The sequence below is a fragment of the Macaca nemestrina genome, chromosome X (genome assembly GCF_043159975.1).
Source record: "Macaca nemestrina isolate mMacNem1 chromosome X, mMacNem.hap1, whole genome shotgun sequence".
In the NCBI taxonomy this organism is placed as follows: Eukaryota; Metazoa; Chordata; class Mammalia; order Primates; family Cercopithecidae; genus Macaca; species Macaca nemestrina.
Window position 1 is genome coordinate 576,513 of NC_092145.1, and position 17,489 is coordinate 594,001.

Sequence of the window (17,489 nt, forward strand, 5' to 3'; positions counted from 1 at the left end):
AATTACTTTTTGGATATGATCCAAAAGTATAAGCAACGGAAGAAAAAATAGGTAAATGAAATTACATCAAACTGAAAAGCTTCTGGCACAGCAAAGGAAACAAAAGAATGAAGAGACAACCTGCAGAATGGGAGAAAGTATTTGCAAACTATACGTCTGATAAGGGGTTAATATCTAAAATATTTGAGGAACTCAAACAACTCAATAGTAAGAAAACAAATAACGTGATTTAAAAATGGGAAAAGGATCTGGATCGACATTTCTCAAAAGAAGACATACAAATGGCCAACAGGTATATGAAAAAGTGCTCAACATCACTAATAATCAGATAAATTCAAATTAAAACCACCACGAGATATCACCTCATACTCCTTAGGATGGCTATTATTAAAAGGACAAAAGATAACAATGTTGATGAGGATGTGGAGATAAGTGAACCCTTGCACACTGTTGGTGGGAATGTGAATTAGTACAGCCATTATGGAAAACAATATGGAGGTTTCTAAAAAAAAAAAAACTAAAAGCAGAACTACTACATCATCCGGCAATCTCACCACTGGGTGTATACCCAAAGGAAATGAAATCAGTATGTCTGAGAGATATCTTCCACGTTCTTTGCAGAAATATTCACAGTAGCCAAGATATAAAATCAATCTAGGCAGAATACATGGGAGAGTATATACAGAAAATGTGGTATGTATAAAAAGTGGAATACTATTCATCCTTGAAAAAGAAGAAAGTCCTGTCATTTGTGACAACATGGATGAACCTGGAGAACATTAAGTGAAAATAAGCCAGGCACAGAAATATCAGTACTGCATGATCTCACTCATATGTGTAATGAAAAAAAAAGTTGATATCATAGAAATAGAGAGCAGAATGGTGGGTACCAGAGGCTGGTGGGTTGTGGAGTAGTGGTTGGGGATATGCTGCTCAAAGGATACATAATTTTAGATCAGAGGAATAAGTTCAAGTGATCTATTTTTCAACATGGTGACTATAGTTAATAACAGTGTATTGTAATTTGAAAATTTCTAAGAAACAATCAATCAATGGAGTGAAGAGGTAACTCGCAGAATGTGAGAAAATGTTTGCAAACTATGCATCTACAAGAGATTAATGCCCAGAATATATAAGGAGCTCAAACTCAATAACCAAAAAAGACATAATCCCTTAAAAATGGACAAAAGTTCTGAATAGACATTTCTCAAAAGAAGGCAGACAAATGGCAAATGGGTATATTTTTAAACGCTCCGTATCACTAATTGTTAGGGAAATGCAAATCAAAACCACAATATCACCTCACCCCAGTTACAAAGGCTATCATTAAAAAGACAAAAAATAGGCTGAAAGTCAGGATGGCTAATATGTACAAACACAGAGAGAATGAATAAGATCTAGTATTTGGCAGCACAATAGGGCAACTATAGTTAACAATAACTTATTGTATATTTAAAAATAACTAAGAGAGTAGAATTGGAGTGTTCCCAACACAAAGAAATAATAAAGGCTTGAAATGATAGATACCCCAATTATCCTGATTTGATCATTACATATTGTATGCCTGTATCAAAACATCACATGCACTCCATAAATATATGCAACTATTATTTACCCATAATAATTAAAAATTTTTAAATTAAAATTCAATAAAATAAAATATAATAAAGTGATCTTAAAATAAATTTGCCCGTGGTTAGATATTACTTATTCGTTACACTTTAATTGATGATTTCTATTATAATTTCATAGTACTTAGAATATATATATATATATTAGAAAATATCATCTATAGGATTTTTGCTTTCATGAAGGTAATGATACTTTAAGCCTAAAACATTAGAATTTTCAATAATTTTCTCTAGTGTTTGGAAATAATTTTAATCCTCTGTTTAGTGCTCAAAAATGCTGTTCATTTGTGACCGATTAAACTTTCCAATAAAGTGATTTTATACTCTTTATGTTAAAGAAACAACAAATGTTGGTGAAGATGTGTAGAAGGGGAAACCTTATACATTGTTGATGGGAAAGTAAACTAGTATAGGCAATATGGACAACAGTACTGAGGTTCCTCAAAAAACTAAAAATAGAACTAGCATATGATCCAAAGCACTCACTACTGGGTATATTAAAAGGAAATGAAATCAGTATGTTGGAGAGATACCTGCACTCTCATTGTGATGGTTCAGTTTACGGGTCAGCTTGACTGGACTGAGGGATGCCAACATGGCTGTTGAAGCATTGTTCCCTGGGTGTGTCTGTGAGGGTGCTTCCAGGGGAGCTTGGTGTGTGAGACAGTAGACTGCAACACTTAAGATCCACTTTCAATGTGGGCAGGCACTGTCCTATTAGCTGGGAGCCTGGTTGGGACAAATAGGCAGAAGAGGAAGAACTCTCTGTGTCTGCTCATTCTATCTCCCTTCTGGAGCCAGATGCCTTTCCTCCTCCTGCCCTTGGGCATCAGACTGCAGTTTCTTCCACTTTTGCACTCTGGGACTTGCATCAACAGTCTCCTGTGGGCTCTTAGGCCTTTGGCCTCAGACTGGGGTCTGTACTGTCAGCTTCCCTAGTTCTGAGGCTTCCAGACTTGGAGTGAATCATGCTACCAGCTTCTTCGGTTCTCCAGCTTGAAGATTGCCTATTGTGGGACTTCTCCACCTCTATAATCAGCTGAACCAATTACACCTCATAAATCCTCTCTCATACATCCTATCGGTTCTGTCTCTCTGGAGAACCTTGACTAACACACCCATGTTTATTGCAGCACTATTCACAATAGCCAAGATATGGAATCAACCTAAGTGTCCATCAACAGATGAATGGATAAAGAAAATGTGGTGCATATGCACAATGGAGTACTATTCAGCCATAAAAAATAATGAGATCCTGTCATGTGTGACAACATGGATAAGCCTGTAGGACATTACATTAGGGGAAATAAGCCAGGCACAGAAAGACAAACTTTGCATGTTCTCACTTATTTGTGTGAGCTAAAAATTAAGTAATTGAAATGAAGATAGAGAGTAGAAGGGAGGCTGGGAAGGTTAGTGGGAATGTGGGGAGGAAATGGGGAAGGTTAATGGGTACAAAAAACAGAAAGAATGAATAAGGCCTAGTATTTGCTAGCACAACAGGGAGACTACAGTAAAAAAATAATTTAATCGTACTTCTAAAATAACCAAAAGAGCATAATTTGGTTGTTTGTAATACAAAGATAAATGCTTGAGGTGATGGATACCCCATTTACCCTGATGTGATTATTACATACTGCATACCTATATTAGAACATCTCGTGTAACCCATAAATATATACACCTATTATGTAACCACAAAAATAAAAAAATAAAATAAATATAAATTTAAAAGCTGATGTTATAGAGGTAGAAATTAGAACAGTGGTTACCAGAGGCAGGGGAGGGGAGGAGGGAAGGAGAGATGGGAAGAGGTTGGTCATTGGGTACAAAGTTACAGTTATAGTTAGATAGGAGGAGGGTGACAATAGTCAACAATAATACGCTGTATAGTTCAAAATAGCTAGAAGAGATGATTTTGAATGTTCTCACTAAAAGAATAAGAGGGGGAATACTACAATCAATCTATGCCTATATATTTGATAACTTATATGAACCAATTTCTTAAACACACATGATAAAAAAAAACTAATTCAAAGAAAAGTAGATAATCTGAATAGCCCGACATCTATTAAAGAAACTGAATCTGTAATTTAAAACTTTTCAAAAAAGAGAACTCCAGGCCAGACAATTTCACTCATGAATTCTATCCAACATTTAAGTAAGATGTAATACAAATTTTACAGTCTCTTTCAGAAAATTAAGGAGAGAAAATGACCCCACTCATATTATGAGGATAGCATCATCCTAATACCAAACTCAGACAAAGATATTACAAGAAAAAAACTAAATAGCAATATCTCACATAAACATAGGTACAAATATTCTTACTAAGATATTAGCCAATCACCTCTAGCAATGTATCAAAAAGATAATAATACATCAAGATCAAGTGGAGTTTATCCCAGGTATTCAAAGTTGGTTCAACATTCAAAAATCAATCAATGTATTTTATTATATTGTCATACTAAATAAGAAACATCAGATGATCGTATGAATAAGTGCAGAAAAGGCATTCCACAAAATTCAATATTAATTAATGATAAAATTCCCAACATGTTAGGAATAGAAGGAAATTTCCTTATTCTAAAAAAGGGTATCCATGGAAAACCTACAGTGAACCACTGAGTAATTTTCCCCTAAAATCAAAAATAAGTCAAGGATGTCCTTTCTCGCCACTACTATTCACTGTTAGTCCTGGAAGTCCCAGCTAGTGCAATAACACGTGCACACACACACACACACACACACACACACACACGCAAGCAGAGAGAGAGAGAAGTGAAAGGCATACATATTATAAGGGAGAAAAAATACCCCATTATGTTGAAAACCCCAAATAATGTACAATAAAACTCCTAAAGACCCTTCCAGAAGACTCCTAGACTTGATAAAGAACTTCAGTAAAGTTTCAGGACACAAAATCAATGTACAAAGCACAGTAGCATTTCTCTACACCAATATCATTCAAGCTAAGAACCAAATGAAGAACCCATTTACAACAGCCACAAAAAATAAAACACCTGGGAATACATTTAATCGAGGAGGTGAAAGATCTCTACAAGAGGAACTACAAAACACTGATGAAAAGATTGTGTATGACACAAATAAATGAAAAAGCATCCCATGCTCATGGATCAAAAGAATCAATATTATTAAAATGACCACACCGCTCACAGCAATTTACAGATTTAATGCAATCTCTATCAAATTACCAACACATTTTTTCACATAATTAAAAAAACGTAAAATTCATATGAAACCCAAAGAAGAGACTGAATAGCCAAACCAATCCTAAGCAAAAAGAACAAAGCTTGAAGTATTACATTCTGACTTTGAATTATACTACAAGGCTATAGCAACCAAAACATCATGATATTGGTATAAAAATAGACATATAGACCAATGGAACAGAATAGTGAACCCAGAAATAAAGTACCTATTAACAACTGATCTTCTGTAACATCGACGAAATTAAACAATAGGGAAAGAATACCCTATTCAATATATGGTGCTAGGAAAACGGGCTAGCCATATGCAGAAGAATGAAACTGGACCCCTATCTCTCACCATATACATGAATTAACTCGAGATGGATTAAAGATTTATATTTTAGACATGAAACTGTAAAATCCTGTAAGAAATTTTTCCTGTAGGAAAAATTCTTCTGGACATTGGCCTGGCTTAGGCAAAGAATTTATGACCAGGTCCTCCAAAGCAAATGCAACACAAACAAAAATAAACAGATGGGACTCAGTTAAGCTAAAAACCTTCCACACAGCAAAAGAAACAATCAACAGAGTAAACCTACCTAATGAGAAAAAATATTTCCAAATTATGTATCTAACAAAGGCTAATATCCAGAATCTGCAAGAAACTCCAACAACTCAACAAGAAAAAAAAGAAAAAACAAAAAAACAAGTAACGCCATTAAAAAGTAGGCAAAGGGCCATGAATGGGTGTTTTTTGAAAGACATACAAGTGGCCAACAAACATGTAAAAGATGCTCAATATCACTAATTATCAGAGAAATGCAAATTAAAACCACACAATACTATCTTACACCAGTCAGAATAGCTATTATTTAAAAATCAAAAAGCAACAGATGTTGGTGAGGATGTGGAGAAAAAAGTAATGCTTATGCACTGTTAGTGGGAATGTAAATTATCACAACATTTATGGAAAAAAGTCTGGAGATTTCGCAAAGAACTAAAAATAGAACTACCATTTGATCCAGCAATCTCACTACTGGGCATCTACCCATCTACATTTTACATATACATGGAATACTATGCAGCCATAAAAAATAATGAAGTCATGTGTTCCACAGTAACATGAGTGGAACTGGAGTACATTATCTTAAGTAAAGTAATTCAGAAACAGAAAGTCAAATATCACGTATTCTCACTTGTAAGTGAGAGCTTAACAATGGGTACACATGGACATATAGAATAATAGACATTGGAGACTACAAAAGGTGGAGGGTGGGAAGTTGACAAGGGTTGAAAAATTACCTGTTGGGTGCAATGTTCACTATTCAGGTGAATGGTACACTAAAAGCCCAGACTCCACTACGATGCAATATATGCATGTAAGAAATCTGCACTTGTACCCTCTAAATCCATTTTTAAAATGGAAAAAAAATCGCCGTAGGATACCACTTCATAGCCGCTGGAATGACTATTATAAGCAAACAAAGCAAAGAGCAAGCAAGTTTTCGTAGGGCCCTGGTGGGAGGTGTTTTCATCATTGGGGCAGGTCCCTCATGGGTGGTTTGGTGCCGCTCTCATAGTAATGAGTGAGTTCTCCCTCTGAATTCATGCAAGAGCTGGTTGTTTAAAAGACTGTGGCATGTCCCCCCACCACTTTCTCTCTTCCTCCCACTTTCATCATGTGAGATGCATGCTCCCACTCTACCTTCTGCCATGATTGGAAGCATCCTGAGGCTCTAGCCTGAAGCAGATGCTGGCACCATGCTTTCTGTACAGCCTGCGGAATCATGAGCCAATTAAACCTCTTTTCTCTATAAATTACTCAGCCTCAAGTATTTCTTTATAACAAAGCAAAAATGGACTAACACAACATTTATATGAAATATCTAGAATAGGCAAATCCGTAGGCACAGAATGTAGATTACTGGTTGTCTGATGCTGGGAGTGGTAATGAAGACTGACTGCAAATGGTCAAGGAAGATGTCACTGACGTGATGCAAGTGTTCTAAAATTAGATTGTAGTGATGGTTGCACCACCCAATAAATTTATAAAATCACTTTAAATACATGAATTTTAGGGCACGCTAATTATCCTAAACATGTTTTTAAACACATTCAGCATCAAGAAAACAAAAGAGAACATTCATCTCTTTACTTTGCCAATTTATTAGGGATCACACAGAGGTCATTAGGCTGTTTGTTGTTGTTGCTGTGGTGGTGGTGGTGGTGGTGACAGTAAGGGTTGTGGTTTTCTCATGAGAGTCGAAGGTCAAGCAACCGTTTGGTCTTTTAAAATAAAAATTTTAAAATCAATTAAAAAAGAATGTTGCTGGCTTGAAATCTGGAGTGGCCATAGGGGCAAAGAGAAGTGGATGGATTTTTTAAATATTCAAGATGTAGAAGTGACAAGATTTTGTAGTGGTTAGATATAGGGAGTGGGGAAAGGTGAGGAGGCCTCAGACTGAGTATGCTTAAAGTTGAATTCCTGTTGTCCTCCCGAACTGGCTGTCCTCCCGTGCTGCCAATCTCAGTGAATGGATCAGCATCCTGGCACAGAGCTGACATTCATTGATTGCCTTTGGAGTGAACGAACAGAGTATGATGAATAGAGTAAAAATATGGCTAAACGAGGCAGACATCAGGTCCTGCCAAATAGCCAGTAGAAAACTCACCCTTAAGGTTGGCTCAGTAGATGTCCAGCACAATTTTCTTCTCACTTTTCAAACCATTTGGGGAATCATGAGGTCTTTCTCTCGTCCAGAAGAACGCTCACCTACATATCAGTCACTCCTTCCCTAGAACCTACAGGTATGGAGCAGGCTGAGTTCTTTCAAGGGTTTCTTATCCTGTAAATCTTTACACAGGGCAATGGCAGGTGCATGTACAGCCCATATGAGCATGGGGGATGCTTAGTGTTATAGAAAGGGGACCACAGTGGTGCCCAACTGATGGATCTGCGTTCTGTTTTGCTCCAAGCAGGAAGAGACTCTTCCCAACAAAGAGGTTTGTTGATCCCGGGGTCCTACTCCCAGACCCTGGAGGCATCAGATACAGCTGTCAGAAACATTGCAGACACAGAGTGATCCATTTGACTGGTTTTGCTGCTGTTCCCAGGGTTGACAAGCAGAAATACAGAACAAATGGTGGTTCCTGAAACAGACACCAAAACAAGGAAGTGATCTGTTCCAGTCCAAGCTTCCAAGAAATAAAGAACTAGGTGGGGCACGCTAAACAAGCCCCCAGACTCAACCACCCCAGTGAACATTCCCTGGTTGTAGAGAGAAGTGAAATTTGCAACCCAGAACAGAAATCTGGCTGTGTGAGCAGTAGAATTGGGGGTGGAAACATTTAATAAAGTACAATGTTTTAACCCTCTTTTAGACAGTATCATTGGATAAACATCCTTTTCAATAATAAAAATCCAAGTCATTTCTGGCCCTTTTCCTGGAAATGCTTTCAAGTTACAGGAACACCAATAAGAGGCCCTTTTCTGGGCATGGAGCCCAGGACTCAAAGGGAGGCTCTAGAGAACATCTGGTCTGCTTGATATATAGAAGCTAGCACTGCATGTGTGTGTTTGTGTGCATGTGTTTCTCCTATGCTGACTCATGGCATTGAAGCCTCTCTGGAAACACCCCCACCCTTCTAGCCAGCCAGTTTATACACAGCCCTTTGGCTCCTCCTTGATTTAAATGTTAGGTCAGGAGGAAGAAGGAAAACGAATTCAAGAGCTGCACTTAAGCATCTAGAATTTTCTGCGTCACACCTCTTGAGAGAAGAGACTGGCTCCAGGTCTGACTCAGTCCACTACAAACTAGACTCTCTTCTTAAAGCACCAACATTACTTGAGTCTTTGGATAAAATTGAGAAAAGAGTCTACAAGCATTGTGGACTCTACAGGAGGCAGGAGGCTGACAACTGGCAGTAAAGACAAAGATGTCAGGCCTGAGGCCCAGCACTCAAGTGGACCCTGAGATTGAGCTTTTTGTAAAGGTAAGTTTTCCAGCTATAATAACTGCATGTAGAATATATTAGTTTTTGACACTGAAGTCCAATGTTTTTAAAAATTCCCCACATTTGGGCTAGAGATAGGAAAAAATGTTGTGATTATTTTCCTACTCTGAGTTCTAGAAAAATGCCCGGGTATGTGACTGTTCTTAGATGACAACAGGAAAAGAGAACTCTTCTGAAAAAGGCAAGGTGATATGGTGGAAAAGCACTAGACTGGTTTGTAGTGAGCAACTAACTTATATTCGCAATGGCTTCCTATATAACCTTAGAAAAATCCCTCCCTCTCTCCAGACCTTTGTTTCTCCATCTATACAATGAAGGAGCATGACAAGATGATCCTTAAGGGCTTTCCAAGTCTCAGAATCTGTGTTTTATGAGATAGGTTTTGAAAGGCCTGACTGGGTGGAAGGGAGGGTGGAGAATGACCTGAGAACTCCATTCCCACACATAGCCCAGACAGAACTTTCTAAACTTCTACAATGGACAAACATCACAGCAGGGTCACATGGACACTGTGGGAGAAAAAAACCAGGAGTCTATGTGCTTGTTATGTGAGGAGGGGGACATTTTAGAATGCTCTGCTTCTTCTTTTTGGTCTGCCATGGAGTTTTTTGGTTTTTTTTTTTAACATGTCTTAACTTTTCAGAAAAGCACTTTGGAAAACCCCTAAATCAAGAGAAAGGAACATGTGTTTCCAAATTAGCTCATCAAGGAAGAAAAACTTATATGGGTTATTCCCAGTAAAAATTAGTTACTAAATCCTTGCTTGCATTAACTGTTTAGCTTTTCCCTTTATTTTCATTGACTATTGGAAGTATTCAGGATAATAAGAACAATAACAAACTCATATTGTGCCTGGCTCTTTTCTAAACACTTTACATATGTTACCTAATTTAGTCCTAACAACTTAGGAGAGAGGTTGTTATTAACGGTGCTTATATATTACTAGCATCATCAGTAGTAGTAGTGATAGTAGTAGTTATTACTACTTCATTACAACTTTTAGTTATTACAATATTATAATGTTGTTCTCATCATTTCTAGATAGGTAAACTAAGGCAATAAAGTTTAAGCAACTTGCCTCTAAAACTATACAACTTCCTGATGGCTTACAAAGACATAAAATGAGATATACTCACCAAATGTTAAGTTAAATACCTATTGGCAAAAGTATGTGTTTACAGCCATTTAGATTATTTAACAGTTTGTCACATATATACACTAAGGACATCACCAACCTGTCTTTTCAAAATTGTGAGAGAAAGACCCTTGAATTCCTGCAGTGCTAGGTAATGCGATTAAGTGTTTGCTAAACTATCGGGCATAAGAGCGACTTCTCCTATCTCTGGGTTGTAGCAAAACATATAACTGCTCAGATAGGATATAAATGAGCTGTAATTTCCTAGCTAGCTTTTTACATTTACCAATTCCAAATCAGAAGTAATGTCTCTTCACTGGGTAACTAAAGTGTTCCCTTTGTACGAACTGTTGATTCAACTCAATTAGACTCCTTAAATCAATTGTTGGCTTTGATGTATGTGTTTATCTTCATAGACTTTTTATATTTGGGTGGTAATCTGGACAGGAAACTTTAGCAAGTCACACATGGATGAGAAAATGTTGAATTAAATAATAACTTTCAAAGTAACCAATAATTTATTGAGTACTTACTATATGGTAGGCACTGTGCTAAGTGGTTTATTATTAACCCTCTTTTATGAATACAGAAATTAAAGCAAAGAGCAGCTAAGTAACTTTGCCCAAGGTCACATAGCTAGTTAGTAGCAGAGTTAGAATTCCAATACTTTAAAATAACTATGTCTAATATTATTCAATTGTTTTCAGTTGTGTGAACTTTTTAGTAAACTATTCCAGAATTTTATCAGGTGGAGTGCTCTAGATAGATGTAAGCTTATCTGATGACATTGATACAAACTACAGATTTTCTGGAAGAACCTCAAATATCATCTGGTCCAGGTTTTTGTTTTATTTTAAGCTGTGTTCCACAGGTCTCTAGAAGTTTCATGGAAGATATCGGGAGGGGAAATAGGGGTTGAGAAGGACTAAAAGTGCTAATGAGTAATTTTTAAAAGGCATTACTACAAGAGATTAAGCATTCTCCTGTCACAATTAAGTATTTATACCACAATATCTATGTGTTCTGTGTAGTCAATAAAAACATTGTCTTTTAGCTCTGAATGATTTGAGCAAGGTTTCTATCTAATAACTAAGAACAAAGGATTTGATAACACACATTTTATTTTCTCTAAGTGCAGGGATGAAATAATCTTAATGGTTTGTTGTTTGTTGTTATATGGAATGTTTGCATTCTGTACCAAAGACTCTAAAATTAAGTTTTAGTATATTTGTACATAAAATTATGGAATCTAATATTTGGACCAAAATTCTGAATGTAATAATTTTGTCAAAAACTTTTTTAATGTGTGGGAGAAAGAGGGAAGAGATGATACTCTTCTCTGAGTGTTCAGACCATTTCAAAGTATCTTATAGCTATTATAAATACTCATAAAGACTGATTAATATAAAAATTCGACGAAACTATTAAATGAGAGAAGGCAGTGTTTAAGAGTATGGTGTATGGAGGATATAGTCCTAGTCCTGAATTTGCTAAGTGAGAAGAGGATGTATGTCATCAACTCTTGATTAGCCGACTGTACTTGAGCAAATTAGCCTCTCTGAGCCTCAGTTTCCTCACCTGTAAAACAAGAGTAATAACAGAGCCTACCTCATAGCATCATCCTATTTGTAAGCATTAAATAAAACAAGTATATAAAGCACAGTAGTTGGCAATGTAGTAAATACTATATAAATGTTAACTATCATTGCCATTATTATTTTTCATGTTTAAAAACTTAGATCACAAACACAAAGAGAAAAAAAATTGTTTTGGTGAATGGCCACAGCCTGTCTTTGCCAGCTGAAGATAATTAAGAGGTCGGTAATTCATCAATCAGGCTAGTGAATTTATATCCTAAAATTTTATGTGATGGCACTTTAAATCAGCATAACATAACAGAAAAAAAAAAAATCTTCTGTTTTCCTGTAAAACTTTACTGCATTTCCCCCACACCTCAGTGTTTTATTCTCCTTTTGCCAAAGGCAATCCACCCTTCCTGCTGTGTCTATTATCAGACTCCATTCTTCTTCCTGCCTCCCACCCTTAATCATGTTTCCCCTCACTAAACCTAGTTTTGATTGGATCCTTAGTCTGACTTCCATTACAAAACAAATGCAGCTGCTAAGGTTGGTTGTCTCTTCCCATACCTCTTCACACCCCGCCATCACAAAGATCAACAATATCATTTTCTTTGTCACATCCACTATCACGGAAAGAAAATTTTGTCAAAAAATTGAAATTTTGTCCAGTGTTTCTGTACCTTAATAATGCTACGCATAATAGATCAGAGCAGCCGTAAGATTAAGTACCTTTTATTTCCTTGTATAGGCTACTCTCTCTAGTCTTTCTTATCATAATTCTTGGTGATTTTAATATCTACACAGATGATTTTTCCAACACTCTAGCCCCTCAGATCCCTGACTTTCCCTCCTCCAGGGATCTTAGTCCTTATCATCTCTCAGGTGCTTCTTCCCATAGTCATATCCTTACCTTTGTCACTGCAATGTCTGCAACCTCTGCATAATATCATTTATTTGGGGGTGTTTTTTGTTCTTCTTTTTGAATTTCTCTATATTCATATATTTTATCAAGGTAAAAAAATTTACATAAAATAAAATGCATGCATTAAGTGTACAGTTCAATAACTTGACAAATGTATATGCACATATAACCACCATTCCAATCAAAATGTAGAATACGTCCATCACCTCAGAAAGTTCCCTTGTGTCTCTTTGCAGTCAGTCTTCCCTACCCTACCCTTTACCTCTCTCCACCACAGCCAACCATTGATCTGCTTTCTGTTAGCCTTACATTTTCTAGAATTTTCTGTAGATAAAATTATATGGTATGTATGCTTTTGTGCCTGCTATCTTTCACTCAGCATAATTATTTTAAGATGCACCCATGTTGTTGTGTGTTTCAATATCTCATTCCTTTTTATTACTGAAGCATTCCATTGTATGGATATACCATAATGTGTTTATTCATTCACCCATTGAAAGACATTTGGGTTGTTTCCAGTTTGGGGCTATTGTGAATATTGTTATAAGTATTCACTTACATATTTCTATGGCCATATGCTTTCATTTCTCTTGGGTAAAGACCTAAGATTGGAATTGCTGGGTCATATAATAGGTACATATTTAACTTTGACAAAATATTTTAAAAAGCAGTTGTACCATTTTACACTTCACTTCATTATGTGAGAGTTCCACTTGCTCCACTTTCCTGTCCACACTTGGTATGGTCATTCTTTTTCATTTCAGTTATTCTAATGTGTTTATCATGTTAGCTCGTTGTGGTTTTAATTTGCCTTTCCCACATGTCTAATGATATTGGGCATCTTTTCATGTCCTTATTTATCATCTGTATATCTTCCTTTTTAACGTGCTCAAATCTCTTCCCCATTTTAATTGGTTTTTAACTTTAATTTTTAATTTTTGTGAGTACACAGTAGGTATATATATTTATGATATATATTTATGGATTACACAGAATATTTTGATACAGGCATACAACATGTAATAATCACATCAGGTAAATGGGGTATCCATCCCCTCAAGCATTTATCTTTTGGTTTACAAACAATTCAATTAAACTGTTTTAGTTATTTTTAAATGTACAATTAAATTATTTTTCACTGCAGTCACCTTATTGTGCTAGTAAATACTAGGTGTTATTCATCCTTCCTAGCTATTTTTTGTACCCATTAACACTCTTCACTTCCCCACACACACCCCCTCACTACCCTTCCCAGCCTCTAGTAGCCATCCTTCTACTCTCTCTCTCTCTGAGTTATATTGTTTTCATTTTTAGCTCTCACAAATAAGTGAGAACATGTGAAGAGTGTCTTTCTGTGCCTAGCTTATTTTCTGTAACATATGATGTCCAGTTCCTTCCATGTTATCGCAAATGACTAAATCTCATTCTTTTTTGTGGTCGAATAGTACTCTGTTGTGTATATGCACCACATTTTCTTTATCCATTCATCTGTTTTTTTTTGTTTGTTTGTTTGTTTTAAATTTATTTATTATTATTATACTTTAAGTTGTAGGGTACATGTGCATAACGTGCAGGTTTGTTACATATGTATACTTGTGCCATGTTGCTGTGCTGCACCCATCAACTCGTCATTTACATCAGGTATAACTCCCAATGCAATCCCTCCTCCCTCCCCCCTCCCCCCTCCCCCCTCCCCCCTCCCCATGATAGGCCCCTGTGTGTGATGTTCCCCTTCCTGAGTCCAAGTGATCTTATTGTTCAGTTCCCACCTATGAGTGAGAACATGCGGTGTTTGGTTTTCTGTTCTTGTGATAGTTTGCTAAGAATGATGGTTTCCAGCTGCATCCATGTCCCTACAAAGGACGCAAACTCATCCTTTTTTTTTTTTTTTTTTTGAGACGGAGTCTCGCTCTGTCGCCTAGGCTGGAGTGCAGTGGCCGGATCTCAGCTCACTGCAAGCTCCGCCTCCCAGGTTCACGCCATTCTCCTGCCTCAGCCTCCCGAGTAGCTGGGACTACAGGCGCCGCCACCACGCCCGGCTAGTTTTTTGTATTTTTTAGTAGAGACGGGGTTTCACCATGTTAGCCAGGATGGTCTCGATCTCCTGACCTCGTGATCCGCCCGTCTCAGCCTCCCAAAGTGCTGGGATTACAGGCTTGAGCCACCGCACCCGGCTCCATTCATCTGTTGATGGGATATTTAGGTTGCTTCCAAATCTTGGCTATTGTGAATAGTACTGCAATGAATGTGGGAGTGCAGAGATCTCCACGATATGCTGATTTCCTTTCTTTTAGGTAGATACCTAGAGGTGGGATTGCTGGATCATAAGGTAGCTCTATTTTTATTTTTTTGAGGAACCTCCAAACTGTTCTCCATAGTGGTTGTACTAATTTACATTCCCACCAACAGTGTATGAGGATTTCCTTTTCTCCATATCCTCACCAGCATTTGTTATTTCCTGTCTTTTGGATAAAGGCCATTTTATTAGGTTGGTGCAAAAGTAATTGCGGTTTTTGCAACTGAAAGTGATGGCAAAACTGCAATTACTTTTTTACCAACCTAATAACTGAGCTGAGTTGATATCTCATTGTAGTTTTGATTCGAATTTCTCTGATTATCAATGACATTGAGCACCTTTTCATATGGCTCTTCACCATTTGTATATCTTCTTTTGAGGAATGTCTATTCACATCTTTTGCCCATTTGTCAAACACAGTATTAGATTTTTTCCTATAGAGTTATTTGAGCTCGTTATATATTCTGGTTATTTAATCTCTTGTCAGATAGGTGGTTTGCAAATACTTTCTCCCATTCTGTGGGTCGTCTTTTCATATTGTTGATTCCTTTGCTGTGCAGAAGCTTGTTAACTTGATGTGATGCCATTTGTCCATTTTTGCTTTGCTTGCCTCTATTTATGGCATATTATTCAAGAAATCTCTGCCCACTCTGATGTCTTGAAGAGTTTCCCTAATGTTTTCTTTTAGTAGTTTCACAGTTTCAAGTTTTAGATTTAAGTCTTTAATCCATTTGAATTTGATTTTTTGTATATAGTGAGAGATAGGGGTCTAGTTTCATTCTTTTGCATATGGATATCCAGTTTTCCCAGCACCATTTATTGAAGAGATTGTCCTTTCCCCAGTATATGTTCTTGGCACCTTTCCTGAAAATGAGTTCACTGTAAATGTATGGACTTATCTCCGGGTTCTCTATTCTTTTCCACTGATCTATGTGTCTTTTTTATGCCAGGACCATGCCATTTTGGTTACTATAGCTCTGTAGTATAATTTGAAGTCAGGTATTCCTTAGGAGATAGCTTTGGCTATTCTGGGTCTTTCCTGGTTCCATATAAATATTAGGATTTTTTAAAATTTCTGTGAATAATGTCTTTGTCATTTTGATAGGGATTGCATTGAATCTATAGATTGCTTTGGGTACTATGGACATTTCAACTATATTTATTCTTCCAATTCATATAGAATATCTTTCCATTTTTGTGTGTCTTTTTCAATTTCTTGTATCAATGTTTTATAGTTTTCATGTAGCAATCTTTTAGTACTTTTATTAATTACTAGGTACTTTATTTCATTTGTAGCTATTGTAAATGGAATTACTTTCTTGATTTTTTTCAGATTGTTCACTGTTGGCATATAGAAATGTCACTGATTTTTGTACATTGATTTTGTAACCTGCAACTTTACTGAATTTATCAACTTTAAGAGTTTTCATTGGAGTGTTTAGGTTTCTCCAAATATAAGGTCATATCATCTGCAAACAAGAAAATTTGACTTCCTCCTTTCCAATTTGGATGCCTTTTTATTTCTTTATCTTGTCTGTTTGCTCTGGCTAGGACTTCCAGTACTATGTTGAATAATAGTGGTGAAACTGGGCATCCTTGTTATGTTCCTGATCTTAGAGGACAGGCTTTCAGTTTTTCTCCATTCAGTATAATACTAGCTATGGGTTTGTCATATATGGCTTTTATTCTGTTGAGGTATGTTCCTTCTATACCCGTGTTTTTGAGGGTTTTTTGTCATAAAGGGATGTTTAATATTATCAAATGCTTTTTCAGCACAATTAAAATGATCATAAGGTTTTTGTTCTTCATTCTGTTGATGTGTCTCATTAATTGATGTGTGTATGTTGAACCATTCTTGCATCACTGGAATAAATTGCACTTGGTCATGATAAATGGTCTTCCATTTTGGTTTTGTTTCCACTTTTAAGTACAGGGGTACATGTGCAGATGTGATATATAGGTTAACTTGTGTCATGGGGGTTTGTTGTACAAATTATTTCATCACCCAGGTATTAAGCCTAGTACCCATTAGGTTTTATTTTTTTTCTGATCTGTTCCTTCCTCCCACCCTCCACCCTCCGCCCTCCAATAGGCCCTAGTGTCTGCTGTTTCCTTTTATGAGTCCATGTATTCTCTTCTTTTAGCTGCCACTTAAGTGAGAATGTGTGGTATTTGGTTTTCTGTTGCTGCATTAATTTGCTAGGGATAATGGCTTCTAGCTCCATTCATGTTCCTATAAAGGACATGATCTCATTCTTTTTTTTTTTAAGTGACTTTATTTTATTTTAGTTACATAAATTACAAAATATCGCTAAGTGAAAATAAAATCAATAAAAATCATCCATGATACCACCCACTTTAACATTTATGTGTATAGCTTTTTATGCTCTATTTCTTCACTCATATAGATAAATATATTCATCAAAAAGAGGTTATTTCATATATTAGGTTGGTACAAAATTAATTGCGCCTTTTGCCATTGCTTTTAATATATTGTTTTGTAAGCTATTTTTATTTAACAATGTATTATGAATTTATTTCTATGACATTAAATATATTCTCTGTGTGTATGTGTGTCTTGTTTCTTATGACTAAAATTTTTTAAAATTAAGGTGTTATGTTGAGATGGTTGAAGATTCACCTGCCATTTTAATAAATAATACAGAGAGATTCTGTGTGCCCCTTACCAAGTTTCCCTT

At 36.4% G+C, this 17,489-nt stretch overlaps 1 protein-coding gene across 2 annotated transcripts in view; it reads left to right on the forward strand.

The window, feature by feature from the left end:
- Positions 1-17,489, forward strand: part of LOC105468345 (chloride intracellular channel 2) — an 84,252-nt gene that overhangs the window by 31,521 nt on the left and 35,242 nt on the right. The window contains exon 2 of one of the 2 annotated variants that reach the window (XM_071088684.1): positions 7,823-8,836. The exons of the other annotated variant lie outside the window; for it this stretch is intronic. Coding sequence (XP_070944785.1) covers positions 8,780-8,836 — 57 coding nt within the window. The 5' untranslated portion in view covers positions 7,823-8,779. The remainder of the gene's footprint in view (positions 1-7,822; positions 8,837-17,489) is intronic. 2 annotated transcript variants of the gene reach the window in all.